Source organism: Oryctolagus cuniculus, chromosome 16 (genome assembly GCF_051225735.1).
Source record: "Oryctolagus cuniculus isolate XC-2025 breed Fujian yellow rabbit chromosome 16, ASM5122573v1, whole genome shotgun sequence".
NCBI classification, from domain to species: Eukaryota; Metazoa; Chordata; class Mammalia; order Lagomorpha; family Leporidae; genus Oryctolagus; species Oryctolagus cuniculus.
Window position 1 is genome coordinate 50349275 of NC_142882.1, and position 17602 is coordinate 50366876.

General features: G+C 45.3%; 1 protein-coding gene across 3 annotated transcripts in view; it reads left to right on the forward strand.

The window, feature by feature from the left end:
• The window catches only part of DNAH11 (dynein axonemal heavy chain 11), a 365338-nt gene that overhangs the window by 306280 nt on the left and 41456 nt on the right, over window positions 1–17602 (forward strand). For all 3 annotated transcript variants that reach the window (XR_016222511.1, XM_089315357.1, XM_089315358.1), the window contains 3 exons: window positions 908–1112; window positions 9496–9660; window positions 11424–11564. Coding sequence is in view for 2 of the 3 variants with exons in the window: in XM_089315357.1 (XP_089171483.1) it covers window positions 908–1112; window positions 9496–9660; window positions 11424–11564 (511 nt within the window). In the remaining variant the exon portion in view is untranslated. The remainder of the gene's footprint in view (window positions 1–907; window positions 1113–9495; window positions 9661–11423; window positions 11565–17602) is intronic.

Consider the following 17602-nt stretch of genomic DNA (forward strand, 5'->3'; position numbering starts at 1 on the left):
TATTCATAAACATGTTTTATTTTATCCTGAAAGAATAGTGATATTTAATATAAGCTTAGTCACAGAAAGCATGATAATAAAGCTAATTTGTTGCTATAGGTCCTGTATGTGATTGTTATTTTTATTTAATGAATACAAATTTCATAGGTACAGCTTTAGGAATATAATGGTCCTTCCCCCCCATACCTGCCCTCCCACCAACACCCCCACTCCTGTCCCACCTCCTACTCCCCTCTCCCATCTTATTCTTCGTTAAGATTCATTTTTTTTTTTGACAGGCAGAGTGGACAGTGAGAGAGAGAAACAGAGAGAAAGGTCTTCCTTTGCCGTTGGTTCACCCTCCAATGGCTGCCGCGGCCGGCGCACCGCACTGATACGATGGCAGGAGCCAGGAGCCAGGTGCTTTTCCTGGTCTCCCATGGGGTGCAGGGCCCAAGCACCTGGGCCATCCTCCACTGCACTCCCTGGCCACAGCAGAGAGCTGGCCTGGAAGAGGGGCAACCGGGACAGAATCCGGCGCCCTGACTGGGACTAGAACCTGGGGTGCCGGCGCCGCTAGGCGGAGGATTAGCCTAGTGAGCCGCGGCGCCGGCCTCGTTAAGATTCATTTTAAATTAACTTAATATACAGAAGACCAACTCTAGCCTCAGCAAAGATTTCGTGCTGCAGTGGTGCTATGAGTGCTGCCACTGTCACTATTCTACATGTGAGGAAACTTAATCATGCAGAGCTATAGGGGATTTTAGTTCTTGTTCCTCCAGTGTTTTAGGAAACAGAGTAGTTGGAAAATCCTGACTCCTCTGGCCCCTGGCCTGGGCGCTTTGGCAGAGAGAGGAATGGAAGGCCCCCTTCATGTGGGTTGTGGCTCCTGGGCCTCTCCTGAATGACTGTGTTACACCTGCTGCAGGTGCATCAAGATTGGAGATAAAGAGTGTGAGTTCAACAAGAACTTCCGCCTCATCCTTCACACAAAACTGGCGAATCCTCACTACAAGCCAGAACTGCAAGCTCAGACAACCCTCCTCAACTTCACAGTCACAGAGGACGGCCTCGAGGCCCAGCTGCTGGCCGAGGTGGTCAGTATGGAGAGGCCAGATCTGGAGATGCTCAAGGTAAACATGGCTGAGTCACCTGCCAACACCCACTCATCCCTTCCTTTGCACAGGTTACCATGCACGACCCAGGAGAATCAGATGGGAATCCTGCCTTCCAGGGTCTTGTAGTCTCACTGAAAACAGTGAACAGACAATCCCAGGTCGCTCCTGATAAAGGCTGGAAGGTCAGTTATGCCCCAGGTGGGAGATGGCCCGACTCCAGATCTTGCTCCATACACAAGACCAAGACAAACAAGGAGGCATCAGACGTGGGAGATAGAGCTATGGAGGCAGGTAGTGCCCGTATAGTTTGGATAAAGATTGACGAGTTTAACCAGAGCAAAAGAAAGGAAAACAGGAGTAATGGAGTAAAGCTGAAAAAAAAATTAAAGAGGCATGTGGCTGGTTATGACTAGTACTTAAAGGTTATTATGGCGCCAGTGCCGTGGCATAGCAGGTTAATCTGCCAGAATCCCATATGGGCATTGGTTCAAGTCCCAGCTGCTCTACTTCTGGTCCGGCTTCCTGCTAGTGCACCTGGGAAAGCACCAGAAAATGGCCCAAGTGGTTCAACCCCTGCACCCATGTGGGAGACCTGGAAGAACCTCCTGGCTTTGGTCTGGCCCAGCTCTGGCCATCATGGCCACTTTGGGAATGAACCAGAGTATAAAAGGTCTGTCTATCTCTCTCTTTCCCTCCACTCTGTAACTCTTTCAAATAAATCTTTTCTTAGAAAAAGAGAAATTAATGGTTCTAAGTATATTGATTAAGAACAGAATATTGAAAATACAGTGTTGAATACAGAAAACAAGGAAACAACACAGTAGCCTAAACGTATGGATGATTATAAAGGTAAAATAAAAAATAATGACATAGACAACAGAGAAATAAGAGAGAAGATCAACAAAATAAAAAGCTTGTTCTCTGAGGGAGGGGCTGGTGTGGTACATTTCCCTCCATAAGGGCCCATGAGGCATGAAAGCTGAAAGACAGATGAACCGCATTCAGAAGCAAAGTGGTGGGACCAAGTGTTGTGGTGCAGTGGGTTAAGCTGCCACTTGCAACACTGGTGTCCCAGTTTGAGCCCCATCTGCTCCACTTTTGATCTAGCTCCCTGCTAATGTGCCTTGGAAGGCAGTGGAAGATGGCCCAAGTACTTGGGCTCCTGCCCCTCACATGGGATACCAGGATAGAGTTCCTGGCTCCTGGCTTCAACATGACCCTGAGTTGGCTGTTGTAGTTATTTGGGGGAGTGAATCAGAGAATAGAAAATCTCTGTCTCTCCCTCCCTCCCTCCCTCCCTCTCTCCCTCCCTCTCTCCCTCTCTCCCTCCCTCCCTCCCTCCCCCCTCCCCCCCTTCTCCCTTCTCCCTTCTCCCTTCTCCCTTCTCCCTTCCCCCTTCCCCCCCCTTCCTCTCTCTCTCCCCCTCCCCTCTCCCCTCTCCTCTCTCATTTTTTCCCCAAAATGCTTTGCAGTTTATTTTTTCTTTTAAAAGACGTGTATTTATTTGAGAGACAGCATGACCTCCCATCTGCTGGTTCACTCCTCAAATGCCTGCAAGGCAAAGGTTGAGCCTGGCTGAATTTGAGAGCAAGGAGCCCAGTCCAGGACTCTGATGCGTGGGACAGGGACCCACGTACTTGAGCCACCACTGCTGCCTCCCAGGACCTGCCTTTGCTGGGAGCTGGAATCAGGAGTGGAGCTGTGACTGAACCCATGTACCCTGAAACAGGGTGCAGACACCCCAAGAAGTGTCTTAACCACAATGCAGAGCACCTGCCCCCAGAAAACATATTTGATATTTGAAATGTTGTTCTGTTTCACTCCAATGTATCCACTCACTGCTATTCATTAAGAAATTGTAATGTTTCTCCCTATTTTTTAAAATAGGTTTACTGAACTATGAGTGTTATTACGTAATTCACTGTTTTTAATTATATCATTCCGTGATATTTCAGTTATTCAGAGTATCAATTTCAAAATGTTATTTCTTAAAAAAGAAAATCTGTACGCACCAGCTCTCTCACATTCCTCATGCACCCTCCCCTCAGCCCCTGTACCTGTTACTTTATCGATTTCCTGTTATGTACATTTCATATAAATGGAATTAGAAAATGTGGTCTTTGCATCTGGTTTCTTTTATGTAGGGTAATGTTTACTAGTGTTAGCCATGTTGTTGCATATAGCAGTCCCTCCTCCCTTTTTATACTGAATAATAGTCCATTGTGTGGGTCTGTAACACATTTTATTTGTCCTCACATCAGCTGATGGACAATCATGCTACGAACGATGGTGCAAGTTCTTGCCTGGACATAAGTTTTTCAGTTCTCTTGGATGTCTACATAGGAACAAATTGCTGCATCCTATGCTAACTCGATTTGTAATCCAGTGAGGTCCTTCCAGAATGTGTTCAATGTGAATTCAACCGTTTACATTTCCACCAGCTATGTAGCCTCTTAATGGGTGTGAAGTTGTATTTTGTTATGATTTGGTTTTCATTTCCCTGATAGCTAATGGTGTTGAGCATCTTTTCAAATGTTGATTGGCCTTTTGTGTGTCTTCTTTGGAGAAACATCTATGCAAATTCTCTGCTTGTTTTTAAAATTGGATTGTTTTTGTTGTTGAGCTGTGAGAGTTCTTTATTCTGATGTTAGACTCTTAATGAATGTATGATTGGCAAAAACTCCCATTCTGTGGGTTGTCTTTTCAATTTCTTTATTTGGGGAGCAGAGAGAGACAGAGCTTTTTTTTTTTTTAAGATTTATTTATTTATTTGAAAGGCAGAGTTACAGAGAGGCAGATGTAGAGAGACAGAGAGAGGTCTTCCATCCACTGGTTCACTCCCCAGATAGCCACAATAGCTGGAGCTGCACTGATCTGAAGCCAGGAGCCAGGAGCTTCTTCCAGATCTTCCTATGTGGGTGCAGGGGCCCAAGGGCTTGGGACATTTTGCACTGCTTTTCCAGGCCATAGCAGAGAGCTGGATTAGAAGTGGAGCAGGGGGCCCACGCTGTGGCTCACTTGGCTAATCCTTCACCTGTGGCGCTGATATGCCATATGGGCACCGGGTTCTAGTCTCGGCTGCTCCTCTTCCAGTCCAGCTCTCTGGGAAGGCAGTGGAGGATGGTGCAGGTGCTTGGGCACCCGCGCCTGCGTGGGAGACCAGGAAGAAGCATCTGGCTCCTGGCTTTGAATCAGCATAGCTTTAGCCATAGCAACCATTTGGGCGGTAGATCAATGGAGGGAAGACCTTTCTCTCTGTCTCTCTCTCTGTCTAACTCTATCTGAAAAAAAAAAAAAAAAGAGGAGCAGCCAGGACTAGAAACAGTGCCTGTATGGTTTACCAGCACTGCAGGCAGCAGCTTTACCTGCTATGCCACAGCGCCGACCCTGAGACAGAGCTTCTGTCCCCTGGTTCACACCCCGGATGCCCACACCAGTCAGGGCTAGGTCAGGCTGAAGCAGGAACCCAGGTCTTACACGTGGGTGGCAGGGACACAAGCACTTAAGCCAGCACCACTGCCTCCCAGGGTGCACAGTAGCACGCAGCTGGGTTAGAAGCAGAGTAGCCTGTCCTGACAGCAGGCACTCTGATACGGGTTGCAGGTGTCCAAAGCGGAGACTTTTACCACTGCACCAAACACCCAACCCTGATCCGATCTTCAACTGTGAAAATTTCTCAGCCATTTTTACTTCCACTCTTTGCTCTTCTCTTTCTTCCCTCCGGTGTTCCTATTACACTATTATATGTTCCACTATTTAAATGTCCTGTAGTCCTTGGGCACTCTTTTCCCATTTTCTCTTTGGTGAAAAGTTTGAGAAATTCCTGTTACTTGTCTTTCTGCTCACTGATCCTTCTTCCCTTGACAGTTTCCAGCCCATCTTCCTTTCTCCAACAGTGTGCTTGATGTCCAACACTTTCTTTGGGTTCTTTCTTAGAGTTTCTATCTCTGCTTCCCACTGCCCACATAGCCTTGCGTGCTCCCCTTTTTCCAGAAGAGCTCTTAGCATGTGGAGCATCGTGATTTCTTATACCCAGTCTGGAAATTCCAATATTGCCATACTTGTTCTGAGGTTCGCTTTGTCTCATCAGCCCGTGTTTTTTGCCTGTTACCATGCCTTGTCCTTCCTTGCTGAAATTCAGACACGGTATGCTGATGATTAGAACAAAGATAGGTAGAGTTTTAGAGTGAGGCATTGGGGCCGGCACTGTGGCTTAGCAGGTAAAGCTGCCGCCTTCAGTGCCGGCATCCCACGTGGGCGCCAGTTCGAGTCCCAGCTGCTCCACTTCCTATCCAGCTCTCTGCTGTGGCCTGAGAAAGCAGTAGAGTGAGGCATCACGTTCCCAATCCTAGGAGTTAGGCTGTGTTGAATGCTGGTTGCCCCCGTAGGTGTCAACAGTTTCCACTTCCTCTTGTATCCTTTGCTTGTGTTCTGCTGTCTTTGAGTTTATCTAAGAGCTCCTCCTTAAATGGAATCTGTGTCTGTAGCTCCCTCACTAGTGACCCACTCTATTTTTGTAGAGTCTCTTGATGTGATAATAAGGTAATGTGTGGAAGAAGCATTCTTTCATCTTAGAATTAAGTCTTGGGGTTTTGTGTTTGTGTCACTGGAGTTGGAGCATCAGAAGAGTTTCTGAGCCTTTTTTGTTTGAATCTCCCCTGCCTGGGTGAGACAGGACATCTCAGAGGGGCCAAGCTGTCCCCCTGCCTTTCCCCCTGCTCAGAGTAGGCTTTGGTGAAGTAGTTGCCCTTGTGGGAAGGCCTTTGTTTGGGAGGATGGAAAGTTCTGGAGGTGTGTGCAATGGTTACTTTTCCTCTGAACTTAGGAGCCTTCAAAAAGTTGGTGGGAAATGTGTACTGTGAAAAATAAACTTTACCTGGATTTCAATGATTTTGCACCCATAGAAACTGATCTTTGGATTTTCCACAAAGTTTTTGAAGATCTCTAATATTTCAGAATGATGGCTTTTCCCCCTCTGTGTGTCCCATGCAGGAGTTGGGGGGGGGGGGGCTCCTGGAGGGAAGACTGACAGGCTCGGGGGCCCTGAGATGGGGCCCCAGGCACTGGGCAATGACCAATTAAGTGACCTGCTAAGCTGTGGCTCTATCTGTCTGCCTCTCTCTCTCCAGCTCTCACAGGTGCAGTCTGCCCGGTCACCTCACTGCCCTGGTGGTGGAGGAATTGACAGGTAGCCTTTTACTTAACATCAGGATGGAAATGGGGCTTCCAACCGCTTTCTGTGTCAGCAGAAAACAGAAGTTTCTGATGTTTTCTGAAACAAATATTTCTTTACCTGTGAGCAATACTATAATTCACTGGCTCAAAATCCAGAAAAACATTCTTGCAAAAACAAAGAAATTTACTTTTTTTTTTTTTTTTTTTGACAGGCAGAGTGGACAGTGAGAGAGAGAGACAGAGAGAAAGGTCTTCCTTTGCCGTTGGTTCACCCTCCAATGGCCGCCGCGGCCGGCACGCTGTGGCTGGCGCACCGCGCTGATCCAATGGCAGGAGCCAGGAGCCAGGTGCTTTTCCTGGTCTCCCATGGGGTGCAGGGCCCAAGCACCTGAGCCATCCTCCACTGCACTCCCTGGCCACAGCAGAGAGCTGGCCTGGAAGAGGGGCAACCGGGACAGAATCCGGCGCCCCGACCAGGACTAGAACCCGGTGTGCCGGCGCCGCTAGGCGGAGGATTAGCCTAGTGAGCCGTGGCGCCGGCCCAGAAATTTACTTTTACAGATTGCACACTTTAAGTCCAAACTTAATTGTCTGAATAAGTGGGGAAATGATCACAGCGTTTCTTTTTTTAATAGAAAACTTTTATTTAGTAAGTATAAATTCCATAAGTACAACTTTTGGAATATAGCGGTTCTTCCGCCCATAACCAACCTTCTACCCCTAAATGATTCCACCTCCTACTCCCTCTCCCATCCCATTTTTCATTAAGATTCATTTTTAATTATCTTTATGTACAGAAGACCAACTCTATACTAAGTAAAGATTTCAGTTTTGTACCTACATACACACACACAAAGTATAAAGTACTGTTCGAAGACTAGTTGTACCATTAATTCTCATAGTACAACACATTAAGGACAGATCCCACATGGGGAGCAAGTGCACAGTGACTCTTCTTGTTGATTTAACAATTGGCACCCTTATTTGTGATGTTAGTGATCACCCGAGGCTCTTGTCATGAGCTGCCAAGGCTATGGAAGCCTCTTGAGTTCATTAACTCCATCTGTATTTAGACAGGGCCATAGTCAAAGTGGAAGTTCTCTACTCCCTTCAGAGAAAGGTACCTCCTTCTTTGATGGCCCATTCTTTCCACTGGGATCTCACAGAGATCCTTCACGTAGATCATTTTTTGCCACAGTGTCTTGGCTTTCCATGCCTGAAATGCTTTCATGGGCTTTTTAGCCAGATCCAAATGCCTTAAGGGCTGACTCCGAGGTCAGAGTGCTGTTTAGGGCATTTGCTGTTCTATGAGTCTGCTGTGTATCCTGCTTCCCATGTTGGATCCTTCTCTCCTTTTTAATTCTATCAATTATTGTTAGCAGACACTTGGTCTTATTTATGTGATCCCTTTGACACTTAATCCTATCTTTATGATAAATTATGAACTTAAACCAATCACTTTAACTAGTAAAATGGCATTGGTACCTGAAAACTTAATGGGATTTGGAGTCCCATGGCAAGTTTTTAGCTTTACCCTTAGGGGTAAGTCAGAGGGAACTTGTGCCAAACTGTACATCCCCTCCCTCTCTTATTCCCACTCTGATGTTTAACAAGGATCTATTTTCAATTGGATTTAAACACCTGAAAATAATTGTGTTAAGTAAAGAGTTCAACCAATGATATTATGTAAAAAGAAAATACTGAAAAGAATAAAATAGTAAGCTGTCCCTCGACAGTCAGGACAATGGCTGGCCAAGTCATTGTTTCTCATAGTGTCCGTTTCACTTCTACAGGTTTCCTTTTAGGTGCTCAGTTAGTTGTCACAGATCAGGGAGAACATATGATATTTGTCCCTTTGGGACTGGCTTATTTCACTCAGCATGATATTTTCCAGATTCCTCCATTTTGTTGCAAATGACCTGATTTCTTTTTTTTTTTTTACCACTGTGTAGTATTCCACAGAGTACATATCCCATAACTTCTTTATCTAGTCTTCTGTTGATGGGCATTTAGGTGGATTCCATGTCTTAGCTACTGTGAATTGAGCTGCAATAAACATAGAGATGCAGATAGCTCTTTTATTTGCCAATTTAATTTCCCTTGGGTAAATTTGGAGGAGTGGGATGGCTGGGTCATGTGGTAGGGCTAAATTCAGGTTTCTGAGGCATCTCCAAACTGTCTTCTATGGTGGTTATACCAGTTTGCATTTCCACCAACAGTGGATTAGTGAGCCTTTGTCCCCACATCCTTGCAAGCATCTGTTGTTAGTTGATTTCTATACGTAAGCCATTCTGTTTGGGGTGAGGTGAAACCTCATTGTGGTTTTGATTTGCATTTCCCTGATAGCTAGCGATCCTGAACATTTTTTTCATGTGTCTGTTGGCCATTTGGATTTCCTCTTTTGAAAAATGTCTGTTTAGGTCCTTGGCCCATCTCTTAAGTAGGTTGTTTGTTTTGTTGTGGTGGAGTTTCTTGATCTCTTTGTAGATTCTGGTTATTAGTCCTTTATCAGTTACATAATTTGCAAATATTTTTTTCCCATTCTGTCGGTTGCCTCTTCATTTTCCTGTTTCTTTTGCAATACAGAAACTTCTCAATTTGATGTAATCCCAGTTGTTAATTTTGGCTTTGGCTGTCTGTGCCTCTGGGGTCTTTTCCAAGAAGTCTTTACCTGTACCTATATCTTGTAGGGTGAAACAATTTCTTATAGGTTCGTGATATGCTTTGGACCATGATGTACATTCAAATGCTAATATGACTTCTGAATTTTTAAATTTTTAAAAAAATATTTATTTATTTGAAAGGCAAAGTTAGAGGGAGAGACAGATCTTCCATCTGCTGGTTTGCTCCCCAAATGGCTATAACAGCCAGCTCTGGGCCAGGCTAAAGCCAAGAGCCAGGAGTTTCACCCAGGTCTCCCATGTGGATGGCAGGGGCCCAAGCATTCGGGTCATCGTCCCCTGCCTTCCCGTGCTCAGTAGCAGGAAGCTGGATTAGAAGTGGAGCAGCTGGGACTCAAAGCGGCACTCACGTGGGAAGCCAGTGTCACAGGTAGTGGCTTCACCCACTGCATCCCAACGCTGGCCCCTTTAAAAGAATGTTGTCATTGCACTCAGTGTGACACAAACAGTAGGTCTGTGTGTTATCTACCGATCCTGTGACACCTGTGATGAAGGAACATGCTTTAAGCACCGTGTCTCCCGTGTTCCTCGGTTCCTGCCAGCTGACTTTGACGAAGCACCAGAACGACTTCAAGATCGAGCTGAAACGCCTGGAGGACGACCTCCTGCTGCGCCTGTCCTCGGCACAGGGCTGCTTCCTGGACGACAGCCAGCTGGTGGAGAGGCTCGAGGCGACCAAGGCCACCGCGGCCGAGATAGAGCTCAAGGTCGGACGTGCCACGGGCACCTGGCGGGCTTGGCTGTGCTTTTCCTATTGCGCTCCTTTATGTCTTATTTATTGGAGAGACGAAAGACAGAGCTCCCATCTGCTGGTTCACTCCCCAGATGCCCACAGCGGCTGGGGCTGGGCCAGGCTGAAACCAGGAGCTGGGAACTTTTTCATCAAGGTCTCCCACATGGATGGCAGGAACCCAACTATTGGAGTCCTCACTGCTGCCTCCCAGGGTGTGCCTCAGTAGGAAATTGAACTTGGACACTTACGCTCCCGTAAGGTGCACAAGTGTCTTAACCCAGCTGTTGGAATGAAATGCGGGGGTGACGATGCAATCACAATGAGCTGTTTCCTCCAGGAGGACTGCCTTGCAGATTTCAAGTCACTTAATAAGCAGGGCCACGTGGGGTTCTGAATCTGGACTCTGCCTTTCGATGGCTTTTCCTGAGTGCACACATTTTAAGAAAAATGGGGCCTGCTGGCTTTTATGGTTGGGGAAAAAAAAAAAAAACTGGAAAAACCTCACATCTAGCTCAGGCAACCCGGCAGCCCAGACCCACCGCTGGTCTCCCAGTCTGCTGGGCTTGTTGGAGAAATCCTCAGAGTTAGAGCTCGGTTTTCAGGGCTTCAGTGTTGGGAGACAGAACCAGGCGGGGGTGGGGGGGCTCTTGCTGTTTCACAGGTGGCTGTTAACCCTTAGCATTCCATTGCTTCAGGGTCAGAATCAGAGCCTCGTTTGCTTTCTGGAACGTCCTCCTTACCCATTAGTCCCCTGACAGAAGCACTGCTACCACCCATGACTATCTCTGTCTTACATTAAGCAGGGAACGGAATCCCAGATTACTGTCTGCTTGCAAGTAAAGGGATTCTAAGTGACTCCCAAAATGGCAGAGATTAGGGTAAATAAGGAAGTGAGGTCCTAATTTGAAGCTAACTTCTAGTGTCTTAAAATGTCTGTTCCTGTCTTCTTTGTGTCGCACCGTGTGCTGACTTGGTTCTGCATTTGATTTCCTTCTGTACGCAAATATTATGAGTCAAGTCTCTAGACACTTTGGAGGAAAATACTGTGTTTGGAAAGCTATGGGACTAGCAGAAGCCCTAGATAAAAGACAGACATCCGTGGGCTTTGAATAACAGTTTTGAATCTGTTGGTCGATGGTGGTGGCGGTGATGGTGTTTTTATGATCACTCTGAATGTTCCCAGAGGCTAACAAATAAACTAAATGCAAACGGCTGAGCATCTGGACGACGCGGTGCAAAGTTAGAATTAGACAGTCACCAGAGTTTTCTTGCAAAGGCTCTCTAGTAAGCGTAGCTGTTGGATGTGTTGTTGACCTTGACTGCTTCTGTATACCTTGTTGCCCAATAAAGTGCATGGCATTGAGTTGACCCAGCAGACACTGCAGAGGCATCCCCCGGAGGTGATACATCTGGGTTATTAAGCCTGCAAGGGAAGGGGGGGGGGGGCAGGAAGGTGACATTCCGCAGAAACAAATTCTGTAGAACCGAAAACAGCTGGGTTTGATTGAGCTGTACCCTGCAAAGCCGCTGGAGTGAGGTCCATTTTCCCTGTCACTCAGTTTATAAAAGCATCATTTTCAAACATGGATTCCATAGTGTTTGAAAAGATCAAGCACACAGATGTCATGCATGTCACCTGTTTTAATTCTGATTGTTTCTACATCAGATGCCGCTGCAGGAACACGGACAGGGAACGTGAAGAGTAAGTCCCTTTTTCCCCACTTGCTCCCACCGCAGGTGACTGAAGCCAAGGAGAACGAGAGAAAAATCAACGAGGCTCGGGAGTGGTACAGACCCGTGGCTGCGAGAGCGTCTCTTCTCTACTTTGTTATTAATGACCTCAGAAAAATCAATCCCATCTATCAGTTCTCTTTGAAGGTACTGGTGAAGAGGCTACGGGAAATTGAAGTTCAAGTTGTTTCTGGAAATGTGGGATTTGTTTTTAAGTAATTGGTATAAGGAGTCATTAAGAAATAACTAGCAGGAAAAAAACAGGAAATAAAATCCTATTCTCTCTTCCAAAAGGCTTGGAGGTAGTTACACTCTGTGTGTTGTTACCAGAGCCTGCTCCTGTTCAGTCTTGTAGAAATGTGGGTGTCTTAGAGATCTCCCATGTTTCTTTGGTGAAGGGAGAGGAAGAATGAGTACAATAGTTTATTAAACCTTTATGATCTAGGCAAGGCATTTGCTTTGGGGGGGCATTTTTTTTTTGGTCAAATTCCTTGTGAGCCTATTATTTGATCCTTTTAAAAAGAGAAGAAAGAAAACTAACATTTTTGGATCTTAATCCTTATTAGGAATTCTTATGTATAGCATTCAGAGCTAAGATTTCAACCTGTGACTGTTTAGTCTCCAAAACCCACGCTCTCTGCACCTTACACTGTTCCGTCTCTGGACAGCATTCATTCATTGATTCTGTCCATCAAGTTTCAGACAAATATTTATTGAAGACGATCATGCAACCAGATGCTTGTCATGAGTGTACAGTTTTGGGGAAAAAAAAACATAGGGGTGAAGATACAAATAGCTCCACTTTTATAAAAATATATGTTCATATTTATACATATATGCACACACAAGTGTGTGTGTGTGTATGTATGTGTGTGTGTGTGTGTTGACATGGTAAGTACCCTAAGAGAGAAGATTGAGGATGAAGTAGATGTCTTATTGGGGCATCAGGAAGGGCTCCCAGAGGAGGCAACATACCAGCCGAGTGTTCAAAGGGAAGTAGGATGTAGCCAGGGAACGAGTGTTTGGGGGAAGGTGGAGGTGCGGGCTGTGAGTCCCTGGGCTGCAGGGAGGGAATGAGTCGCCGCGACTGCAGGGGGATGAGTGAGGGCAAAGGGGACCGGAAACATCCGGAGGAAAGGAAAGGCTTGGTCACGCTCGGAGGCCACATTAGGGGCTGTGGGTGACCTCTGTGTGCAGCAAGGAGCAGTGGAAGGGTTCAGGCAGGTGGCAGGGACAGCGGCAAAAGGCTCAGAGAGAAGCGAACAGACTTGAGATAGGATTGAAAGCTGGAGTCTTCAGCATGAGGACCTGTGTGGGTATGGGCGGTGATGCAGAGGATGAGGCCAGCAGGCCGGGGACCAGGAGGCAAACGTCCTCACAGGCATGGTGTTTGAATTCTTTTTTTTTTTAATGATTTGTTTATTTGAAAGTCAGAGTTCCAGAGAGGGTGAGGCAGGGCAGAGAGAGAGAGTCTTCCCTCTGCTGGTTCACTCCTTAAATGCCCACAACAACCAGGGCTGGACCAGGCTGGAGCCAGGAGCTTTATCTGGATCCCATGTGGATGCAGGGGCCCAAGCATTTGGGCCATCTTCTGCTGCTTTCCCAGGCGTATTAGCAGGGAGCTGGATTGGAAATGGAGCAGCCGGGACTCGAACCTGCGCCCACATGAGTGCCAGCATTGCAGGCTACGGCTTTACTTGCTATGCCACAGCGTGGCTCCAGCCTTTGGAGTTTAAACAGCAACAGTATTTGAGAATGAAAAATAAAACAAAATCATTAGTGTTAAGCCAGGATTACTCAAATACTAAAACTATACTAGGGCATTCCAGGAAAAGAAAAAACTGCCGGAGAGTACCCCTCAGGAATATTGCTGCAAAACTCCTCCAGAAAAGACTGGCAAATGCCATCCAGCTAGCCAGATATAAAGGTACAAGTAGAGTTTATGCCACGAATGCAAGTTGATTTAATATTAAAAAAAAAAAAAAAAAACACAATGTGATTCATCACAGAACAAAAGAGAATTACATTGAATGATTTCAACTGATGCAAACAACTTGACAGAATTCAACGCGTGGTTAAACAAAGGAAAAGACTTTAGGGACAAATGATAATTTCTCAGCATCATAAAATTCATCTTTGAAAAATTACAGCTAACTTTCTACTTACTATTGAGAAATTGAATGATTTCCCTGAAGCTCAGAACGGGGCAGGTATCTTCTCTCAGCACTATGTGAACACCACTGCGCTGGATGTTAGAAACAGCAAGAAACTCAGAGAAGAGAAGAAAAACTCTGTTCACAGATGACTTTATCAGAAATGTAGACAATCCCGAGAAATCTGCGTTAACAGTTACTAGGACTAGGAAGTCAGCTTTTTGACAAAGTTTCAGGAAATAAAATCAATATACAAAGTACTTATGTAAGTGAAGAATGATGGGAAAATAAAATTAGTAGCTCTACTACATGGGATCTTCAAGAAGCTTTTGGAAATTGTATATTATGAATAAATTATGAAGACCTTTCAACAAATTTTGGGACCAAAATAAGCTCTGAAAAGAATAAAAGATTTATTTATTTGAGGGGCAGAGTTAAAGACAGAAGGAGAAACAGAGAGGTCTTCCATCTGCTGGTTCACTCCCCAAATGGCTGCAACGGCCGGAGCTGGGCTGATCTGAAACCAGGAGCCAGGAGCTTCCTTCGGGTCTCCCATGTGGGTGCAAGGGCCCAAGGACTTGGATCATCCTCTACTGCTTTCCCAGGAGCATTAGCAGGGAGCTGGATCGGAATTGTAGCAGCAGTGACTCGAACCAGTACCCATATGGGATGCCAGCACCACAGGTGGAGGCTTAACCCACCACGCCACAGCGCCCACTCCCAAAATACACTTATTTTTTATTTTTAAAAAATATTTCTTTATTTTATTTGAAAGACAGAGTTACAGAGAGGCAGAGGCAGAGAGAGAGATGTCTTTCATCTGCTAGTTCATTCCCCAATTGGCCGCAACAGCTGGAGCTGCATGGATCCAAAGCCAGGAGCCAGGAGTTTCTTTCAGGTCTCCCATGCAGGTGCAGATGCCTAAGGACTTGGGCCATCTTCTACTGCTTTCCCAGGCCATAGCAGAGAGCTGGATTGGAAGTAGAGCAACAGGACTTGAACCGGCACCCATATGGGATGCTGGCGGAGGCTCTACCCATTATGCCACAGTGCTGGCCCCCAAAATAGGCTTTTAATTCAATTTTCCATGAACCTTTTGAAGTCACCTCCTGGTTAAAATATTAAAATAGGGCCGGCACCGTGGCTCACTAAGCTAATCCTCCACCTCTGGCGCTGGTACCCCGGGTTCTAGTCCCAGTTGGAGTGCCAGTTCTGTCCCAGTTGCCCCTTTTCCAGTCCAGCTCTCTGCTGTGGCCTGGGAGTGCAATAGAGGATGGCCCAAGTGCTTGGGCCCTGAACTCGCATGGGAGACCAGGAGGAAGCACCTGGCTCCTGCCTTGGATCAGCACAGGGCACTGGCCGTAGCGGCCATTGCAGGGTGAACCAACGGAAAAAGGAAGCCCTTTCTCTCTGTCTCTCTCTCACTGTCTAACTCTGCCTGTAAAAAAAAAAAAAAAAAAAAAAAAAAATTTAGTTAAAATCCATAGCCATGAGATTTTTGTTTAAAGATACATATAAGATTTGTATACTAAAAGCTATAAAATATTGAGAAAAAACTAATGAAGGCCTAACTAAATAAAAATACCATGTTTATGGATTGGAATAATCAATATTGTTGTTCGTGCTCTCTAAGTTGATTTATAGATTAATTCAATCTTGATGAAAATTCCAAAGGTTTTTTTTTTTTTTTTAACTGGTAAGCTGACTCTAAATTTGTTTGGAAATACCAAAAACTTAAAATAGTTAAGCAATTTTGGAAAATGAAATTGGAAGATAGTAATTCCAAAAGCTTTTTATAAACCTACACTAATCAAGACAATGTGTCACTGGCCTAAAGGAAAAAGTTCAGAGATCAATGGAGCAGACTAGGGAGCCAAGTACACTTGCTTGGTAAATGGGTTTTCAGCAAGAGTGCCAAGACAATTCCATGAGGAAAGAATCGTTTTTATGACAAATGGTTCTGTGACAACTCAGTATTCACCTGGAACAAAATAAACCCCAACTATTCCATCAAACTGGACACAAACTTCATGTAAAACGAATCGTCTTAGCTTTGAAAATTCTGCAAACATTTTGAGATTTGAGTTAGGCATATAATAAGGCCCAAAAAACTGATCAGTTGAAACTGATCAAATTTAAAAGTTTCTGATCTTCAAAAACCAATTAAGGAAATTAAATAGCAGCCTAGTAGCCATCAGAAGAATAAATACCAGGGGCCGGCACAGCGCCGTGAGTTAAACTGCTGCCTGCATCACCAGCATCCCACATCAGCACTGGTTTGATTGCTGGCTGCTCCACTTCCAATCCAGCTCCTTGCTAATGGGCCTGGGAAAGCAGCAAATGATGGTCCTAATGCTTGGGCCCCTGCACCCATGTGGGAGATCTGGAAGAAGCTCCTGGCTTCAGTCTGTCCCAGTTCTGGCCATCGTGATCATTTAGGGAGTGAACCAGTGGATGGAAGATATTCTCTCTTCCTCCCTCCCTCCCTCCCTCCCTTTCCCTCTGTCTCTATCTCTGTAACTCTGACTTCCAAATAAAATAAAATAATTCCTTAAAAAATGAAGAAGAGCCGGCGCCGTGGCTCAATAGGCTAATCCTCCACCTTGCGGCGCCGGCACACCAGGTTCTAGTCCCGGTTGGGGCGCCGGATTCTGTCCCGGTTGCCCCACTTCCAGGCCAGCTCTCTGCTGTGGCCAGGGAGTGCAGTGGAGGATGGCCCAGGTGCTTGGGCCCTGCACCCCATGGGAGACCAGGAAAAGCACCTAGATCCTGGCTCCTGCCATCGGATCAGCGCGGTGCGCCGGCTGCAGCGGCGGCCATTGGAGGGTGAACCAACAGCAAAGGAAGACCTTTCTCTCTCTGTCTCTCTCTCTCACTGTCCACTCTGCCTGTCAAAAATAAAAAAAAAATGAAGAAAAATGAATATTAAGGCAGAATTAGTTCCTACTAAATAAGCAGAAGAATCGCTTAAATTTGGGGGAACTGTTATTTCTAAGTGTGTGCACAGATACTGCAAGTCTCAAACTATTGGAGTGAATGCAATGTGAAAAAACAGTTTGGCAATTTCAGAAAAAGGTAAATACATAGTTCCAGTATGGTCTTGAATTTTAACTCTAGTGTTTACCTAGAGGAAATCTCAATCTCAATCAATCTCTCTCTCTCTCTCTCTCTCTCTCTCTCTCTCTCTCTCATATGCCTGTATAGATGTATACACATAAAGCTGGTTCACAAATGTTCATAGACACTCTATTCATAGTAGTCCAAATTTGGAAATAATTCTAAGGACTGACAGAGTGAATGGATATATACATTTGGTATTTCTGTGCAGTAGGATATCACCCAAAAAAAAAAAAAAAAAAAAACATGAACTACTGATAGATGACCATGGAGAGGTCATGAAAACATTATCTTGAGAAAATGCAGCTGGGTGGGAACCATTCTACAATATATGATCCTATTGATGTGAAATCATAGAAAAGACAGAAGTCCATCCGAGAGGCAGAGCGGTGATTGGCTGGGGCTGGGGATGGCAGTGCAGACTTGCTTGCACTGATGTAAGTAGAGAGGTTCTGTGTCTTACTCGCAGTGACTGTTTCTGGAATATATCCACTTAGCAAGACTCAAGCCGTACATCTCTGGGTGAACTTTGTTGTATAGATGTTGAAAACCTAATTTAAAACTAAATATTAGTAAGTAACTTTTGTGACTTATTACCAGTACTAGACTGTACCTATCTGTCATTGTAGGGTTTTACTTTCTTCCAAATTTTTATGCTGCAAGATGTAAATCAATCTGTGTCCTGGCTCCTGTTCACCAGCCAAAAATAAATATTATATTTCTACTTATAAACATATAGACATATATTTAAACAGAGATTTACAGAGACAGATCCATAGAAGTCCAAACAGCCACATTGTAACCAACACATGAAATAGAGTGATAAACAGATATGGAGAGTAATTTTAATGGGAATAAAAGGCCATCCCCAAAGTATATGGGTAGAACAACAAAAACCAAATAACCCAGGTGAAA